At 55.5% G+C, this 15,354-nt stretch overlaps 1 protein-coding gene across 1 annotated transcript; it reads right to left on the bottom strand.

The window, feature by feature from the left end:
* Positions 1 to 267: 267 nt before the first annotated feature.
* On the bottom strand, positions 268 to 4,833 carry DLX6 (distal-less homeobox 6). Its single transcript, XM_063323891.1, has 3 exons — positions 4,289 to 4,833; positions 3,153 to 3,346; positions 268 to 1,360 (listed from the first exon to the last, which is right to left on the bottom strand). The coding sequence occupies exons 1-3, from the start codon at positions 4,647 to 4,649 to the stop codon at positions 1,109 to 1,111; spliced, it is 807 nt and encodes a 268-aa protein (XP_063179961.1). The 5' UTR covers positions 4,650 to 4,833; the 3' UTR covers positions 268 to 1,108.
* Positions 4,834 to 15,354: the final 10,521 nt, after the last annotated feature.

Raw genomic sequence — 15,354 nt, 5'->3', positions numbered from 1 at the left:
CCCCCCAACATCTCTTCGCCCCCCCCCCCAACCCCCCCCCCGCCCATCTTTTCTGTCTTTGCTCGCAGATGTATGCTCAGGTCGCGGTGTCTGTGCAAGGAGGGGGGGACAGTGTCCAGCTGCCTCGGCTGAACTGGAGGGTGGGGGGGGCAGGTCGGGGGGAGGTGGGGGTCCGCTAAGGCTGGGAGAAATAGGAGCCAGGCGGGCGTTTTGTGGCTTTTACTCTATATATGAAAGAAGACAAAAACATACAAAGTATATGTACAACTAAAATTCAACAATATATACAGAAAGGTTGCTCGGGGGAAAGGTCCCTCTCGCTCAGCGGGTGAGGCTGCCGTCAGGCAGCGCTGAACCTTCCTTCCCCAGACCGCGGCGGCGGGTGTCGCCGCCGATCCCTCGCTCTGTCGTTCCTGCTCGTCTCCGGGAGTCTGTCCGGCTGTGTGCGGGTGTGTGCGGGTGCGGGTGAGGGGGCTCTTCGCGGGAGAGACGGTGGTTTCTTCTGAGCCGCAGCCCATTGCATTTTGAGAAAGCATGCAGGTTTTGCTTCGTGGTAATGTTCTAATCTTACAGTATATTTTCATTTTTCAACCAGTTCTCCTTTTTTCCCCCTCTTCTTTTTTTTTTTTTTCTTTTTTTTTTTAAAATCCATTCTTCTGTCTTTTAATTTTTTTCCCCAGTCCGGATTTGGTGAATAAAAATGAAGGAGCTTTGACTAGTCTCTCTTTCATCATGTAATGTCTTTAGCTCATTAAACAAGTAAAAACGGCTGCCATGGTAGATTCAGGTTCTTCTTGTGGGCAAAGTCAGTAAAAAGTTTGTTTTGACGTATACTCCACAGAGAAAGAGGCTGGTGCCTTGGAGTCCAAAGGAAAATATCCTAAAGAGAAGTGTCTTCTGTGCGCCAGAATGAAAATTGTGTCTTTCTGTTCAAGATCAATCGCTGAGGTTACTTAAAAAAAATAAAATAAAATAAAGCCACTCTGTCTCTTTGCCGCATCTACAAGTTCACACAGAGCCTGTTAGCTGGCACGGCTTGGCAAAGCAGGGGAACTTTTTTGCCATGTCGAGACGAGGCGTTCTTGGGAGATTATTTCTCTTGGACAATTCACATCATTTGTGGTCTCTGCATTGTGTCTTGATGTGGAGAAGAATACCAGTGAGAATAGCCAGGCATGTAGCTGTTGGGAGGCATATTGACTCCCTTGGCAGAAGCTGAAACGTCCCAGACTGGAGGCAGAGCTGGCGAGCGAGGGGAGAGGGCGGCGGAGCCGGGCAGAGGGTCGCTCTCGTGGGGGTTGCTGCCCTGCTTCAGCAGCTTCTTGAATTTGGAGCGCTTGTTCTGAAACCAGATCTTCACCTGTGAACCAAACCAGCAGCAGATATTGGTTAGATTGCCGTCAGCACCCCGGGCGCGGCAGGGGAGACCCCCGGGGGCCGTGGGTTTGCTCTAGGGAAGGTGGCGGGAGCCCACGCCAGCCGGGTACGGAGCTGGGGATGGGGAGAGGGGAAGGAGGGGTGGCTACGGCCGCTCTTGGGCTCTGGATGCAGCTGGAGAGAACAGGAGAGGCAGAGCGGAGCTGGAAAGCGACAGGGATGCAGGTTTTAACACGGAAGGTTCTTTTCCCTGGGCAGGCCAGATTGATGGAGCTGAAAGAGAGTACGTGCTCTGAGCTCTCTTGCTTTAGCGCCTCATTCAGAATTTTGGAGGTCATTTGATCATTTGGGCAAACTGTTGCCAAACACTGGCAATCATATGATTTTGTGCCAGGAGAGAAGAGCCAATAGACAAAGGGCATCTTACAAAGAAATCGCGCAGCCGAAAACATGCATGATCAAGCGGTCCTTGGTGATGTGACGGGGCAGGAGGCACAATGAAACCAGGATTGTGGCTTTATTTTAAAAGTTGTCTTTAAAGAAAGGAAAATTCTCTTTTCTCGGCGAGTAATTGGCTATCAAGATTGCTTTGGGTCTCATCCTGCTCCTAATCCAGCAGAACTCTCGAGTAAGGAGCCTGCACTCGATGAGGTGTGCAGGGATCGGGCCCACTCTGGCTGACCGGAATTATTATAAAAATTACATACATGTAAGACATACATACAAACATATTTCTTAAAAATCAATCAAACAAAGAAAACAACTCCCACATGTGTATTTGACCTTGCAAACTTTGCAGACGTAATGTCAGGGCATAAGCAGGGGTGCTTGTCTAGCTGCATGCTCAGGATCGGGCCCCTGAACCTATGCGTGTGAGAGAGAAAGCGAGACAGCAGAGAGACAGAGCATGCATGCTAAGGGTACCAAAATCCCATTTGTAAAACCATCAGGTCTATTCCCATGATTAATGTTTGCTGAGTATTTAAAAATCGCTGGCTGGCAGCGACTGTTATCAATGACAATGATAAAATCCTGAGGTTATTTGTTAAGCTCATAAATTCACATGATTACATTTCACTCGAATTGATCCCATCTATCCATGCACTTCTCCGCAAACCCCAGCCTAGGAAGCCTGTGATGCCTCATGTGTCTTTCAAGCTTAAATTAGCAGAATGGCACAGCTACTCCAACCACACTTAACTATGGCTTAACCTGCCATAATTTTGTACACGGCTGTCTTTGATCTTCAGATCTATTATCACCTTTCGTACATATTGCCCAAGGGTAACCACTGCATTTGCGTTAGTCATCCAGGCTGAATTAACTATTGATTTTACAGGTATTTCCTAACGTGTTCCTGCTTCCCCTCTACCTATAGGTTGCTACGAGGCAGCTTTGCTTTGCTTTTAGCTCTACCTCAGGCCCAGCGATCCCTTGCCTTTGTTTTGTTCTCCTTTCCACAGCTGGGCGTTTGTATCTCGGTGCTGGAATGATCCGAAAATACAGGCAATTTTAAACTGTTACGCGTGGCATCAAAGGGAGCGTTCGCTCGCCAGACGGCGGAGGGAAGGGCGCGTTCAGCCCCTTCTGCGGTAGCCCGGTCTCTCTGTCGTGCATTAGATAAGTCCTATCGCATATAGATGGGGGGGGGGGCCGTGTGCGTTACCTTTTCTACCGTTCCCACACAGAGGCCAAAACGTTTAGGGAGCATCGTACTTTGCTTGGCCTTTATTGCTTGAGCAGGATTTCAGTGATTTGGGATTCCCAGTAATTACCTGTGTCTGGGTAAGTCCTAATGAAGCTGCCAGTTCAGCTCTCTCTGGAAGTGCCAGGTACTGAGTCTGCTGAAAGCGATGATTTAAAGCCTGGAGTTGTAGACTAGAGTAAATGGTTCGAGGCTTCCGAATCTTTTTCCCTTTTCCATTGAATCTGATTTCACCGTTTTCAATCACTGTGGTTTTTTGCTGATCTGCAATCAAAACAACACAGCTGAAACATCACCCTCCATAGCCGCTTAACGCGGGCATTTTGGCTACCACGGCTCCTAAAAAATCCAGCCGCTTGCCCCGACGCCGGTTCGGCACCGTCGCCTGCACACAGGCTCCGGCTCCTTAAGGACACGTCGTGACACACGCTGCTGCTTGGGAGCTACTGGAGGGAAAAACAACTGTCCGGGCATAGTGGGCACGCTGCCTTTCCCCAGGGGGCGGGGGGGGGGAAATAATATGAAAAAAAAAATAATTAAAATAAAGTGCAGCCCTGGCTTTGTGAAGGGATGCCTGGTTCCAGAGCCATCCAGGTTTTACCCAGCTAATTGACTTCGCGTCGCCGGTTTGGTGGTCAGTGAATCACCAGTCCGAGACTTTTAACAATGCTTTTCTCGCCCCCCTGCACCCTCCCCCCCCCCCCCCCCGCCGTGCCCCTCCGGATGAATACGTACAAATGAGCGGCTCCCTGCAAAAAAAAAAAAAAAAAAAAAAGAACCCCCCCAAAACCATAAATCAGACGGCCCCCGAGCGGAATGCGACCCGCTCGCCTGGAAACTTTCACTCCTCAGGTGTTAGCAGGAATTTTGCTTAAAGCCGGTACCGCCGTAACAAAGGAGCGCTGAGCGCAGCCCCCTGCTCGCCGGCCGCGGGGCGAACGGGGAAGGCGCCGGTGCCCGGCACAGCCGCGGCACCGGCGGGGGGGGAGAACATCGCAGCGGCCCCGCCGCCGGGTACCGCGGCTGTAGGCCCGCGGAACTAGCGTCCCCGGTTCTCTTCCCGCCGCTCCGCGCACCCTGGGGCACGGCGGGGGTCGTTCTGCAGATGCCCCGGGGGGTGTCCGGGAAGAGGCCCGGGGATGGAAGGATGGGGAGGGGAAGGGGGGAGAAGCTGGCAGCGGGTTAGGGAAGCGGTGCCGGGCTCACCTGCATCGTCCGCCCGCGTCTGGCTGGCCGCGCTGCTGTTGTGGTAGGACTGGAGGTAAGGGCTGTGCTGCGAGTGGCTCACGTAGGGGTAGGCGGCCAGCGAGCGGTGGTTGTAGGAGCCGGCGCTGCCGGAGTAGGGCGAGCTGTGGTGGTGATGCTGGTGGTGCGGGTGGGAGCCGGCGGCGGAGTGCAGGCAGTGCAGCGGGTAGTGGGCGCCGGCCATGGCCGGCGAGCTCTGCTGGGAGTGGGGCGGCGGCGGCGGCTGCGGCGGCGGCGGCTGCTGCTGCCCGAACTCCATGAAGGCGGATTTGGAGGAGTCTTGCGCGTCCAGCCCGTCAGCCATCGTAGTCATGGTCATCATCAAAGTTTGGGAGGGAGAGCGCGGCGCTCCCCGGCTCGCCCCCCGCGCTCTGCCTCCTCTCTGCCCAGCCACCGCCGCTCCCCTTACCCGCCGCGGCACCGCTGGAGAGGCGGCGGTGATTTAATTTAATTTCTTTTCTTTTTTTTTTTTTCCCCCCTCTCTCTCTTTTTTTTTTTTCTTTCCCTTTCCGCCTTTTTTTTTTTCCTTCCCCCCCCCCCTCCTCTCCGAGGAGCCGTTGTGCGAGGGGCCCTCGATCGCTGAGGGAGGGGAGGAAGGGGAGGGCGGTGTGCGGGGTGTGTGGAGGGGGAGGGCGGGCTACTCCCGGCGCTTTTTTGCGCCGCTCTTTTCCTTCATCCCCCCCACCCCACCACCCCCGCCATCCCCCCCCGCGCTCGGAGCGTGGGGTGGGTTTTTTTGTTTTTTTTTCTTTTTTTTGGGGGGGGTGGGATGGGGGGAGAGGCCGGGCGTTAGGGGGGGGGGGGTGGGGGGGTGGGGTGTTTTAAGGTGGGAGCCGGGAAAGTTGGGGCTCCGGCGCTTCGACTTGAAGGGCAGGGACGCGCACAAGTCGAATGGTTCGTCTCCGGAGGGCAGCGCCTCCCTATTGGTCACTCAACCCCCTGACGTCACCGCCCCGCCGGCAGCGCGCGCGCTGCCCGTGCCCGCCCCCATCCCCCCTTCCCCCCCCCCCAAATCACGCATCCCCCCCTCCCTCACTACACGACCCCCTCCGTTCTTCCCCCCCCGCCCCTTCCTTGCGCGGTATTTTCGCCGCGGCGAAGCGACGCGCAGCGCATTTTTTTTTTATTATTTTTTTTTTTTTCCCCCCGCTGAAAAGCGGCGGCGGCGGCGGCAGCTCCCGTAATCGCTTTCAAATATATGCAAATGGCTACGTGCGGTTGGCGGTTTTGGCAAAAGCTTGATTAGGATATAAACGACCCAAGCAGGGGGAAAAAAAAAAAGTGCCTGCGCCCTAAATTTGTCTTTAGATTACAATTCCAGTTGATTTTATTTTATTGTCAACATTGTTAATGATAAAAATAGAGTCGTTTTACAGTTATTTTTACTTTCTGGAAGGAGGCAATTAGACTTCTAATCAGGAATACACAAAAATCTCCCATGATTAACTGCAGTACTTTGTTCAAATTGCTGCTATAAAATTCAGAACAATTTGCCTGTAATGATTATGGACTGGGTTTATTTTGGGAGGTGGAATAAAAGTGGATATAGCATAAATTATCCTCTAATTATACACCAGTGTCGCCTCAATTATCCTCTTATCAAAATGGTTGTCTAACTGCCGCATTTAGTTTCAATTCTCTCCTTTTTTCTATAAAAAGAACTTCATACCTTGTTATTATTAATCCATTTATTATTTGCAAGGGGATTTATATCCGAACATCCAGGTGGTATTACCACTTCTCTTTCAAAGATGGACTGGGGAAAGACATTAAGTTTGATCCAGCACGGCGGAGGATCTCTCTCTCTCCCCTCTCCTCTCTCTCCCCTCTCTCTCTCTCACTCCCTCTCTCCTTTTTTTCCCCCCCTTTCCCTCGCTTAAATCTCCTGGCGTCCAGCTAAGCATGAACTCCAGAGACAGACCCCACCGGAGAGGACTGAGGTAGGAAGGACCCGGCGGAACTCGCTAAGCCTAGAGAAATCCGAAAGTTGCTCTGGATGGGGAAACGGGCTGGAGGCTGCGGGCTTTGAAAGCCAACACCGGCACCAGCAGCCGCCGCTTGCAAAACCCCGCACAGCCCAGAGACATCCCCAGACCAAGCACAGGTCCTGACACTGCCTCTCACAGCGACATTGCCTGAGGACTGGTTTCTAGATTTTGCAGATTTTTATATTTTTTTTCCTTAACGCGTCGCTTTTGGAAATATTTAGAGGGTTTTAAGTTTTCTTTCTGGGTTTTTTTTTTCCTTTAGCTTTCTTTATTTATTTTGGGTTTTTCTTCTCCAAAGCCCGGTCATTAGCTCTGGGAAGACGGGGGATGCGAGCCCCCTGTTTGCATACTGCACGGTCCGGGAGGGGGAGGGGGGGGAAGGGGGATGCGAGGCGATGCTCGATCGGTGGCAGGGCATAACCCATAGCCTCTCGGCGCTTATAATTCATCTGGCTTATTTCAGGGGCTGTGGGGTGTGTGGGTGTCTTTTTTCCTGGGCGGCTGGGATGTTTTGTGCCCACTTCCCCACCCTCTCATCGTTGTTTCACTTCTTGAGCCCTTGGAGTCGGTTCAGTAACTCTGAATGCAGTTGTAAGTGTCTTGCCTTGTTCTCCTGCTTTTAACAAGAGTTCCACTTTAACACGCGAATAGGTAACCCGATCCAGGCGTTTACAAATCTACAATGAATAAAAATATAGAGAAAGGGGAAGACAAGGGAAAGAATTCCTACTGGGACTCTTTATTCATAGGTGTAGGTAATGTACTCAATAGGAACAGGTACATTTGGCAGTTTTATTGCTTTATACCCTCCAGCTTGCTGTTAACATCATGAAGGCGTTTTTCGCAGGTGCACATACTAGCATTTTCTCCAGCAGCAAGAGCATGCATAACAAAAGGTGTCAGAAAGTGGTCTGGGGAGTGTTTGCAACACGTTGCTTTCTTATTTCGAAATAATTCCTGCCGCATAATAGATGCTAACCCGGGAACGGGGGAAAAGTGGGGCAGGAGAGAAGACCGGTCTGAAATGATACCTAGATGCCGCCTTAGCGAAGGGAATAAGGCGTCTGTGTCAGGCACCATGAAACAAAAAGGAGGAGAAGAAAAGACAGGGAGAGCCTGCAGGAGCTGCTCCCTTCGATAGGCAACAAGAGGAGTTAATGTCCATCCCTCTCTCAGCCTCGCTGAGGGACCAGCTGCGGTGGTCGCACCCGCGGGGGGGGTGGGCAGCGCTGCGGGCTGGGGGGGGCGGCAGTGCCGGGGGGGGCGGGAGCCCCCGCCGAGCCCTCGGTGGGCGCCAGCGGGAGGGAAGTGCTGGGTACCCGGGGCTGCTCAGACATCCTCGCCTGTCGTCAGGACAGTTGACTCCATCCAGCCTCACACCGATAATTTTCCCCAATTTAATTAGGCAAATCTCTCCGTATGGAGCTGCCGGTGATTGGTCGATGTTAATGACTCGGCTGCAAGGAGTCACGCTTCTTGTCAATATTTATTGTTTTCTTTTCTTTTTCTCCCCCCCCTCCTCCACCTCACCCCCCTTTTCCCCGTAGCCTCTGGTACGAAGGATCCGCACCCGCGGGGAGGGCGAATGCGGCAGGACCGGGACACGGCGGGTGGCGGGGACGGGCTGCGCGGCTCGGCACGGCTCGGCACGGCTCCGCTGCCCGCCCGGCGCCCCGTTGCCCCACCGCCCTGCCCCCTCTCCCGTTACCTGCACCCGGGGGCGGGGGGCAAAGGGGGACAGGGGTGGGGGAACTAGGGGCCGGAGCCGTGCCCTGGGGTATTTCTTCTCCGAGGGGCAGACAGGCCCCGGGTCCCAGACCGGGGCGGGGTGTGCCGGTGCGGCCGGGAGGTACCTGCCCGCCGGGAGCCCGCGCTGCCGAGCACTGGCCCTCCCCCGCTCCGGCTTGCGTGTAAGCCGAGCTCCGTTACCGGCCTCCTTTTGACGAAATTAGACCTAAATCTATAGCTCCGGACGCACCAGACCAGTGGGGTGCTCGTTGCCAGGGTGGGTGACTCATGAAAGGGGGGGCGGACACCCCGCACCTCCTAGTGCCCTCGCACTGAAGTGCCTCCGAAAGCCTGCTCGGTAGCAGTCACGAGTGGGGTGCGTAGCTGCGGGGGAGGGAGCCCACAGGGGGAGCTGCCTGGCCTCGACCGAGCTCCCCGGGAGCCGGGCGGGCTGGGGCAAGGTGCCAGTTAGGGGGCGGCGGGGACTTCCCTGGGGCGGGAGCCCCCTCATCGCCGCCTGGGAGCACCCGCCCCTCCCCGGGGAAAGGCAGTAGGAGCTCATCGCCTCTGATACCCCCCTGCCTGGCTTCTCTGCTCCTTCCGTGGCCGAACCCGAGCTCCCGGAGGGGGAGGCTGCAGCCCTGGCCGAGGGCGATAGGGATGCGCCTTGCGCGGTGCTCCGCGCCCTTCCCGCGCATCCCCGGCCGGGCTTCTCCTCTCCTCACCCCCCCGGTTTAATCTTCCCTGGAGATGCGCTCCGCAAGTCACCTTCGCTCGCCTGGAGGACAGGGAGGCCTTGGCATCCCGAACGGGTTTAGGGCCGGTCCCTCTCCTCCCCCCAGGCTGTCTGAGAGCCGCGGGGGCAGAGCGGCCTTCTCCCCGCCACGCCGGTACTCCCCCGCAGCCGCGGTGACGGGCGGAGAGTGTGGCACCGCGCACCGGGCTCCCTGTGCCCCAGGACTGGGTGACTTCGTGCTACCAGTCCTCTGTGTCACCTTAAACCCCGTCGCTTTAATGATGTTTGCGGGTAATACTTTCAAAAGACCAAAGCGTGTGTGCGTGGTTTAAAGTCACATTTGTGAGTCGAAAGATATCGCACAACAGACACAACAGTCAGAAGGAGCTGACGAACAACAGGAAACGGGGTTCTATTTTTAGGGTATAATAGGAAGTTAATATAAGCGGCCAGAGGCTTCCTATATGCCTCCGAGCACCTTCTGTTCCATTCATTCATTCATTCATTCATGCGTTCAACAATAACAACAGGGGAAAACAAACATTCCCGTTTCAATTCTCGTCCCCTCCTTCGCGGGAAGTCCTGCTCTGGTGTTTGCACGGGTGGGCTCTGCAAGCGGAGTCCCTCTTTCGGGTGGCTTTGCGTGTTTGTTGGTTCGTTGCGGGGGTGTGTGTGATAGCTGCTGGCGTTCATCAGGCGAGGCTCCCCCCAGGATGCTCTCGTTGGGGGGTTCCTGCCCGCAGAAGGAGTGCGCAGGGGCTGAGGGCTGCTCTCTGGGAGGGTATATCCCTCCTCCCCAATTCACACCAGAGTCCGGGAGAGTGTTTTTCTGTCCCACTCCGACCAGGGTGGCTGGGAAAGTCCGAGAGAAGCTTATTTCAGGAATGATGCTAGTGCCCGTGTTTTTTTCCGCGGGAAGCCCGTGTACACGCACGAAGCGGATCTCGCAATAGGATTTTTTTAAAGGGGCAGAGAAATGTTGGGGGAGGGAGATGCAAAGGTTAGTGTGGGATCCCCTGGGGTTTTTTTTAGCAACAGAAAGGAACGCACAAAGCAGTCGAAAAGGGCTCTGGAGAGAGTGGGGGTCTCCTGCAGAGCGGCGGTGGGAAAATCTCGAGAGAAGTGGAAACCCGAAGAATATTCCCGCCGGCGGCGATCCGCTCCAGACGCATTTTTGCGGAGAGGTTCCCTCCGCAGAGGCACGGAGCTTTCCCCGCCCGGAGGGCGGCTTCGCCGGTCGCCGAACTTGGGCCCCCGCCCCGCGCGGCCGTGGCGCTCCGCGGGTGTCCGCGGCCGCAGGACGCGGGTGTTGCAAGGATGCTGCTCGGTACGGCACGGTCCTGCCCTGGCAGCGCGGCTCTGCCCGCGTTATTTACAGCTCCCGGAGGGGCTACAACAAAATATCTCGCCTTGCAACCGCCGATGGCATTCCCCCCGCCCCCCCACGGTCTCTCAAGCCTGTTTACCCCAAAACACATGGCCTCTTTTCCTTCTGCCAGCATGTCATATTGCCATCGTCTTAACAGCAGCTGAGTGGCGAGCAAAGGCTCCCGCAAAAGGAGGTCACCTCCTCAAGCTGGAAGCGAGCTATTTTAAGGAGAGACTGGGGAATTTGAGCGCTGCCAGTGCGAGAGCAAGAGCGGAGCGGAGGCTCCTCTGGATTTCAACCCACCAACATTATAACAGACAGGCAGGCGTCAATGGCTTTCCATACCGCGAGTGTGAAGGAAGTGGCAGGGAGGCGGAGGAGGGGGGGTAAACCCCAGCCCAGCCTCGCAGATGGATCACACACGCCGCTCTCTGTGTTGTAGCGTGGGTCAAAATAATAGGACTCAGAAGGGGAAAGATCCAGAGGGAACCAGCCACTGTCTCTTGTACAGATTTGTAGCGAAGCCTTCGCTGTAATTAAAACCTTACAGCCAGATTCATTCAATGTGTGGCTCTGCAGAGAGTCGGGGCTTTTTGTTTGGTTAGTTTTGTCGTGTTGTTGTCGTTGGTTGTTTTCTCTGGTGGGGGGGTGGGGGGGGTGGGGGTGGTCTGGAGGCTGAATATCTGCTTTAAAACGGAATTAGGCTTCAGGCGAGCGGCTGCTCGGCGGGGGGACGGGGACCCCCGCGGGAGGCCCGTCCGCCCGCCTCGCCCCGCACCTGGCCAGGTGTGCATCCACACCGCCTGCACAGAACCTCCTCCCCCCGAACGGGTCTCTCCCGCTCTGCTCACACGGCGAACCAGGCTCCGGCGTGCGGGATCCCCGTAAAGAGCCTGAGCGGGTGGGTTTGCCCTCCTCGCCCCTCCTCTGGGAGCCTTGCGCGGGGGGACCTTCCCCTCCGTGGGTCAGGGGGAGCCTCCCCGAAGGCGGCCGCAGGTTTGCAGACCTCCGCCTGGGAGGCTTTCGCTTGGCAGGCGTCCCCGCCTGCTCGGGTGCAGCTGAAATAGAGATGTTGGTTTTAGCGGGGACTTTTGTTGTTTTGTTTTCTTTTCAAATGAAAGAAAAAACAACAACAATTAAAAAAAAAAAACAACAACCAAAACCAAACCCTTCTTCTGGCAGAAGAAGAAGACGCCATCCAATTAAAAAAACAACAAAAAAAAACCCCAGCGCTCCTAAGTGCCCATCTTGAAGGGCTCGGAGGCGAATGGAAACTCGAGGCTCTTTTAAGTCGGAGGAGAGGATGCAATTTCTCCTGCGGCAGCGGCCAGCGGCTCCCCGGAGCTGGGCGCCGCGCCGAGCTCTCCCGAGCCCGCCCGCCACCGGCCGGGCCCCGGCTCCCCACGGCCACTCGCGTCCTGTCCCTGTGACACCGCTGGGAACGCGTCACCCCGCCTGCGCTCGGGAAGCCTCCGATTCCGGCAAGCGAAAGCTGAGGCTTTAATTGCGGCAAACGAGTGCGATTGTCCCCTCTCTTCAGTCTGTTTCGCCTTCGTTTATTTTTAGTACACTTCAAATGCCTACACATTTCCCTTGTTGAGATCAGTGCAATTATTTACTCTACCTTTAGGGATGCATTTACCCAAGCATTGAATGGAAATGTAGTAAACACTGAGCAAAGTCAATGCAGTTATTGAGGTTTATTTAATAGGAAAAGAAGTAAATATCTCGGCTTTACTTGTTTCTTCAGGCAGCCTCGTTATCTAGAGTAGATTGCAAGGAGAGTTCTTCACTCGTTCCCGTGTAATGAGATTGCTTTATATGTTTATCTCGTATCTGTATCTAGCTACAGCCTCTTTTGCCAGGGTCTCAACGGACTATAAAAACAAACCTAAAAGTTAATTTAGAAAGGTAATCCAGAGGGATCCATTATCTGATCTCTCTATAGAAACTCAGCTAGGCGAGGTCCCGTGTCTGAGGGCGTAAAAAGAAACAGACAAACAGAGCATCGCCTCCAGCAACGCGAATCCCGCCTGCATCCACCGTCCGGAGCGGGAAAGCTCTTGACACCGAGCGCGATTTCACTGGCGGAGTGAAACCGCTTTGCCCGATTAACTGGTCCCAGTCTCACCACGACGCTCTCCTCCACCCCGCCAAGAATTATTTTTATTTTTCGCCAGTGGAGATGGTCACCTTTCTCCACCTGTTTGCCCTGACCCCTCTTCCCCCTCCCCGAGCATCCTTCGCAGGGAATAAACGCAGGAGGAAGGGACGGGGTGGGGGAGGCGGTAAGAGCACATTAAATATCTGCAGCATAAGACGCGGGAGGTATCCCGGGGTTCTGACAGCTGGATCTGAAACAAATCAGATCTGGATTAACTTGCCTGTTTTGCGAATTGTCTGAATTTGAACAAGCAGCCCTCACCCACTCCGCTTCTGGCAGGTTTTGTTGCACGTGCCTCTATAAATATATTATCCCAACCCTCTTTCCTCGTTGGAGCTCTCTGTTCAAGAAAACAGAAACCAGAACGAGGAAAAGCGATTTTCTTTTTTAAATGAAGACATTTATAAGTAACCTAATTTTGTATCGTGGAAGTAAATTTCATGCTAGGATATATTTTGCACAACATGTAATCTTTTAGAGCCGGAAGACATTTAATTAAAGCCATATTCGGAGAAGTACAGCTTAAAAGCAGTCATACGACCACATACCTCATTCATATTCAGGATCCGTCCGCGAATTCATATTGTTTTAATGTGGGACATCGCCTTTACGGCATAACTCTGCGAGGCCTGGGCAGCATGAGAGATAACACAAAGGAGAGCAGACAAGGAACGGCACGGGGGGGGGGGAATTTACCAGGCGGAGAGGTGCCCGTTTAACCTAAAGACCCCCGCCTTTTCCTTCCCAGCTCCCGGCTTTCGATCGGAGGAACTTCCAGTAACGCACATGCCGCAGCTGGGGGATCGGGGTGGGGGGAGAGGGAAAAGCCCACCGAGGATGGGCCGGGGTGAAGCGTCCCGAGCTGGGTGCTCCCGCTTCTTTCTCGCACCCTGCTCGCCCACTTCTCCTCGCCTCGGGAAACACGTGCGTGGGGGCAAGGTTTGATCACGCCCTTTGGAATGTCCCCCCAGGAGAAGGTCGGGGATTGCTTGGCAGCCCCATTTCCCAGCAATTCGGGCAGGTCTGGAAGCCGGGACACAGCCCCCACACACCCTATGGCTGAAAGGGGATTTTTGGAGAGAGAGGGGACTGCTGGCACCGCTCAGGGGCAGCTGTGAACTTTTGATCGCACCCGTGCCACGCTTGAACGGAAAACACGCTTTCTGTCCAAGTTTTTGCCCCGTCTCCTGCTCGGCCGTTCGATTATTCGAATGGAGACCAGGGACCCCCGAGGAAATGGGGGTGCAGGGAGGGAAGAGCCCAGCCCCGACGGGAGCGCGGAGCTCCCGCCCGGCGCCCGGCTCGCCGTCCCGCCGCCGGCAGGGCTGGGGTGCCGCCTGCGCCCGGTCCGCCCGGCCCCGCCGGCGGGACACTCGCTCTTTCGTTGAAATAACTCGTAGAAACTGTCCTGAACTCGGTGCCACTCGGATCGGCCTCCCCCCCCTCGCCCCGGGGAATTAATTCTCCCTATGGTAACTTTGGTCTGAGCGGCTCCTTGCTCCCTCCAGCCTTTCTCGCGCCGTCCCCGGGGCCGCCGGTGACAGCGGCTGGTTTTGAGGGGAACGGGGGACTTGTGCGCTCCGGGGTCCTGTCAACAAGCGCTTTTATTTCCCCCTTCTCCAAAGGGATGGCAAAATACTTCCAAAGGCGCAGGGAAACGCGAAGCGAAATAAACCGAAAACAATTTTTTTTTGATCCCCAAAAAACCAAATAACGCCCCCGTCCAGCCCAAGGCAAAATAAACCTGCAGCAAAACCAGCCCCCCCCGGGCCCGGCTGCTTCCCTTCAGAGGGGATAAAATTCAGCGGCCAAATCAAATCAGAAAGGTTCTGGTTAGTTTCCTTGTAGTGGTAATTAAAAGTATTAATTGGTTGTGTCGACAGCTTAAAAAGACAGGTGTTGCTAAAAAAGCCTCATTAATCTTCCAGTCGTTACCAAGCGGCGGTGGGAACCGGGCTGGGAGAAGGAGCCGATTGTTTACGAGGGTCTTTCAAGGTTTAAGAATGGAGATTATAATAATACCACTGCTAATCGGACGACTTTCTCCATTCCTTTGAAAAATGGAAATAAATCAAATGGTCTGCCCGCAGCCCTCAGCTAGAGCAGGGCAAGAAGTCTTTCACGCACTTCGCCGCCTTCAACATAAAGTTCAAAGGCTGCGCCTGATTTTACACCTGTATATATAAAAACTGAGGAAAATGATTAATCCTTAGTGTCCTCAGACGTTTTTTTTTTTGTCAGGTGGCCTGCGGCCCGTGGATAACATAAGTTTTCCACAAGTTTTCGGGACACCGATCTAAACGCTTCAGAGTTGCTCACGGACCGGGCGGGGACTGGCCGCGCTGCCTCCTCCACCGCGCAAAGCCGGCGCCGGTGTAGCCCCGGCGTGCGAGAACGAGACGAGGAGAGAAACCAGGCCCCCGGCGTGAGACCCGACCCCGCTTTTTAAATGGGTGATTTGTTTTTTTTTTTTTTTTTTTTTTTTTTTTTGTGTGTGTTTTTCGGGAGCGCCGCCTGGACCTGCCCGGCCAGCAGAACCCCGCAGCGGCCGAGCGGGTGCGGACACGCCGCGGGCAGGGGAGAGCCCCGGGAAGCCCACAGCCGCTCTCTGAAGGCGATGCCCGGATTCCCCCCGCGGGAGGGGAAACTCGGCCCCCGCTGCCACCGGACGTCTCAGGGCCGGGTCCCCTCCCTCCGCTCCGGGCAGCGCGGCCGGGCCGGGGCTGCTGCGAGGGCCTGCCGGGTGGGCGCGGCGGGGACCGGCAGCCTCCCCTCAGCGCCGTTACCGCCGCCCGCGCGGCACGTGACGGCGGAGCAGGGCATGCGCGCGGCGGCGGCGGGCCTCAACGGTCCTAACCGTCCCTAACGGCTGCGCGGCAGGGGCGGCTGTGGCGGGCGAAGGGCCTCGGAGATGGCCGCCGGCTGGACGTGCCCGTCCCCATCCCGGGGGAAGGGCGCGGTGGGGAGCCTGCCGCCGGCCTGCAGCCTGCCCGCCGAGGCATTCGGTTTCTACGTTGGGAAAAGCCCCGAAACGGTGAAGCG

This window comes from Chroicocephalus ridibundus, chromosome 2 (genome assembly GCF_963924245.1).
Source record: "Chroicocephalus ridibundus chromosome 2, bChrRid1.1, whole genome shotgun sequence".
Lineage (NCBI taxonomy): Eukaryota > Metazoa > Chordata > Aves > Charadriiformes > Laridae > Chroicocephalus > Chroicocephalus ridibundus.
The sequence above is the reverse complement of the archived record's forward strand: the minus strand, read 5'-3'. Positions and strand labels throughout refer to the sequence as shown.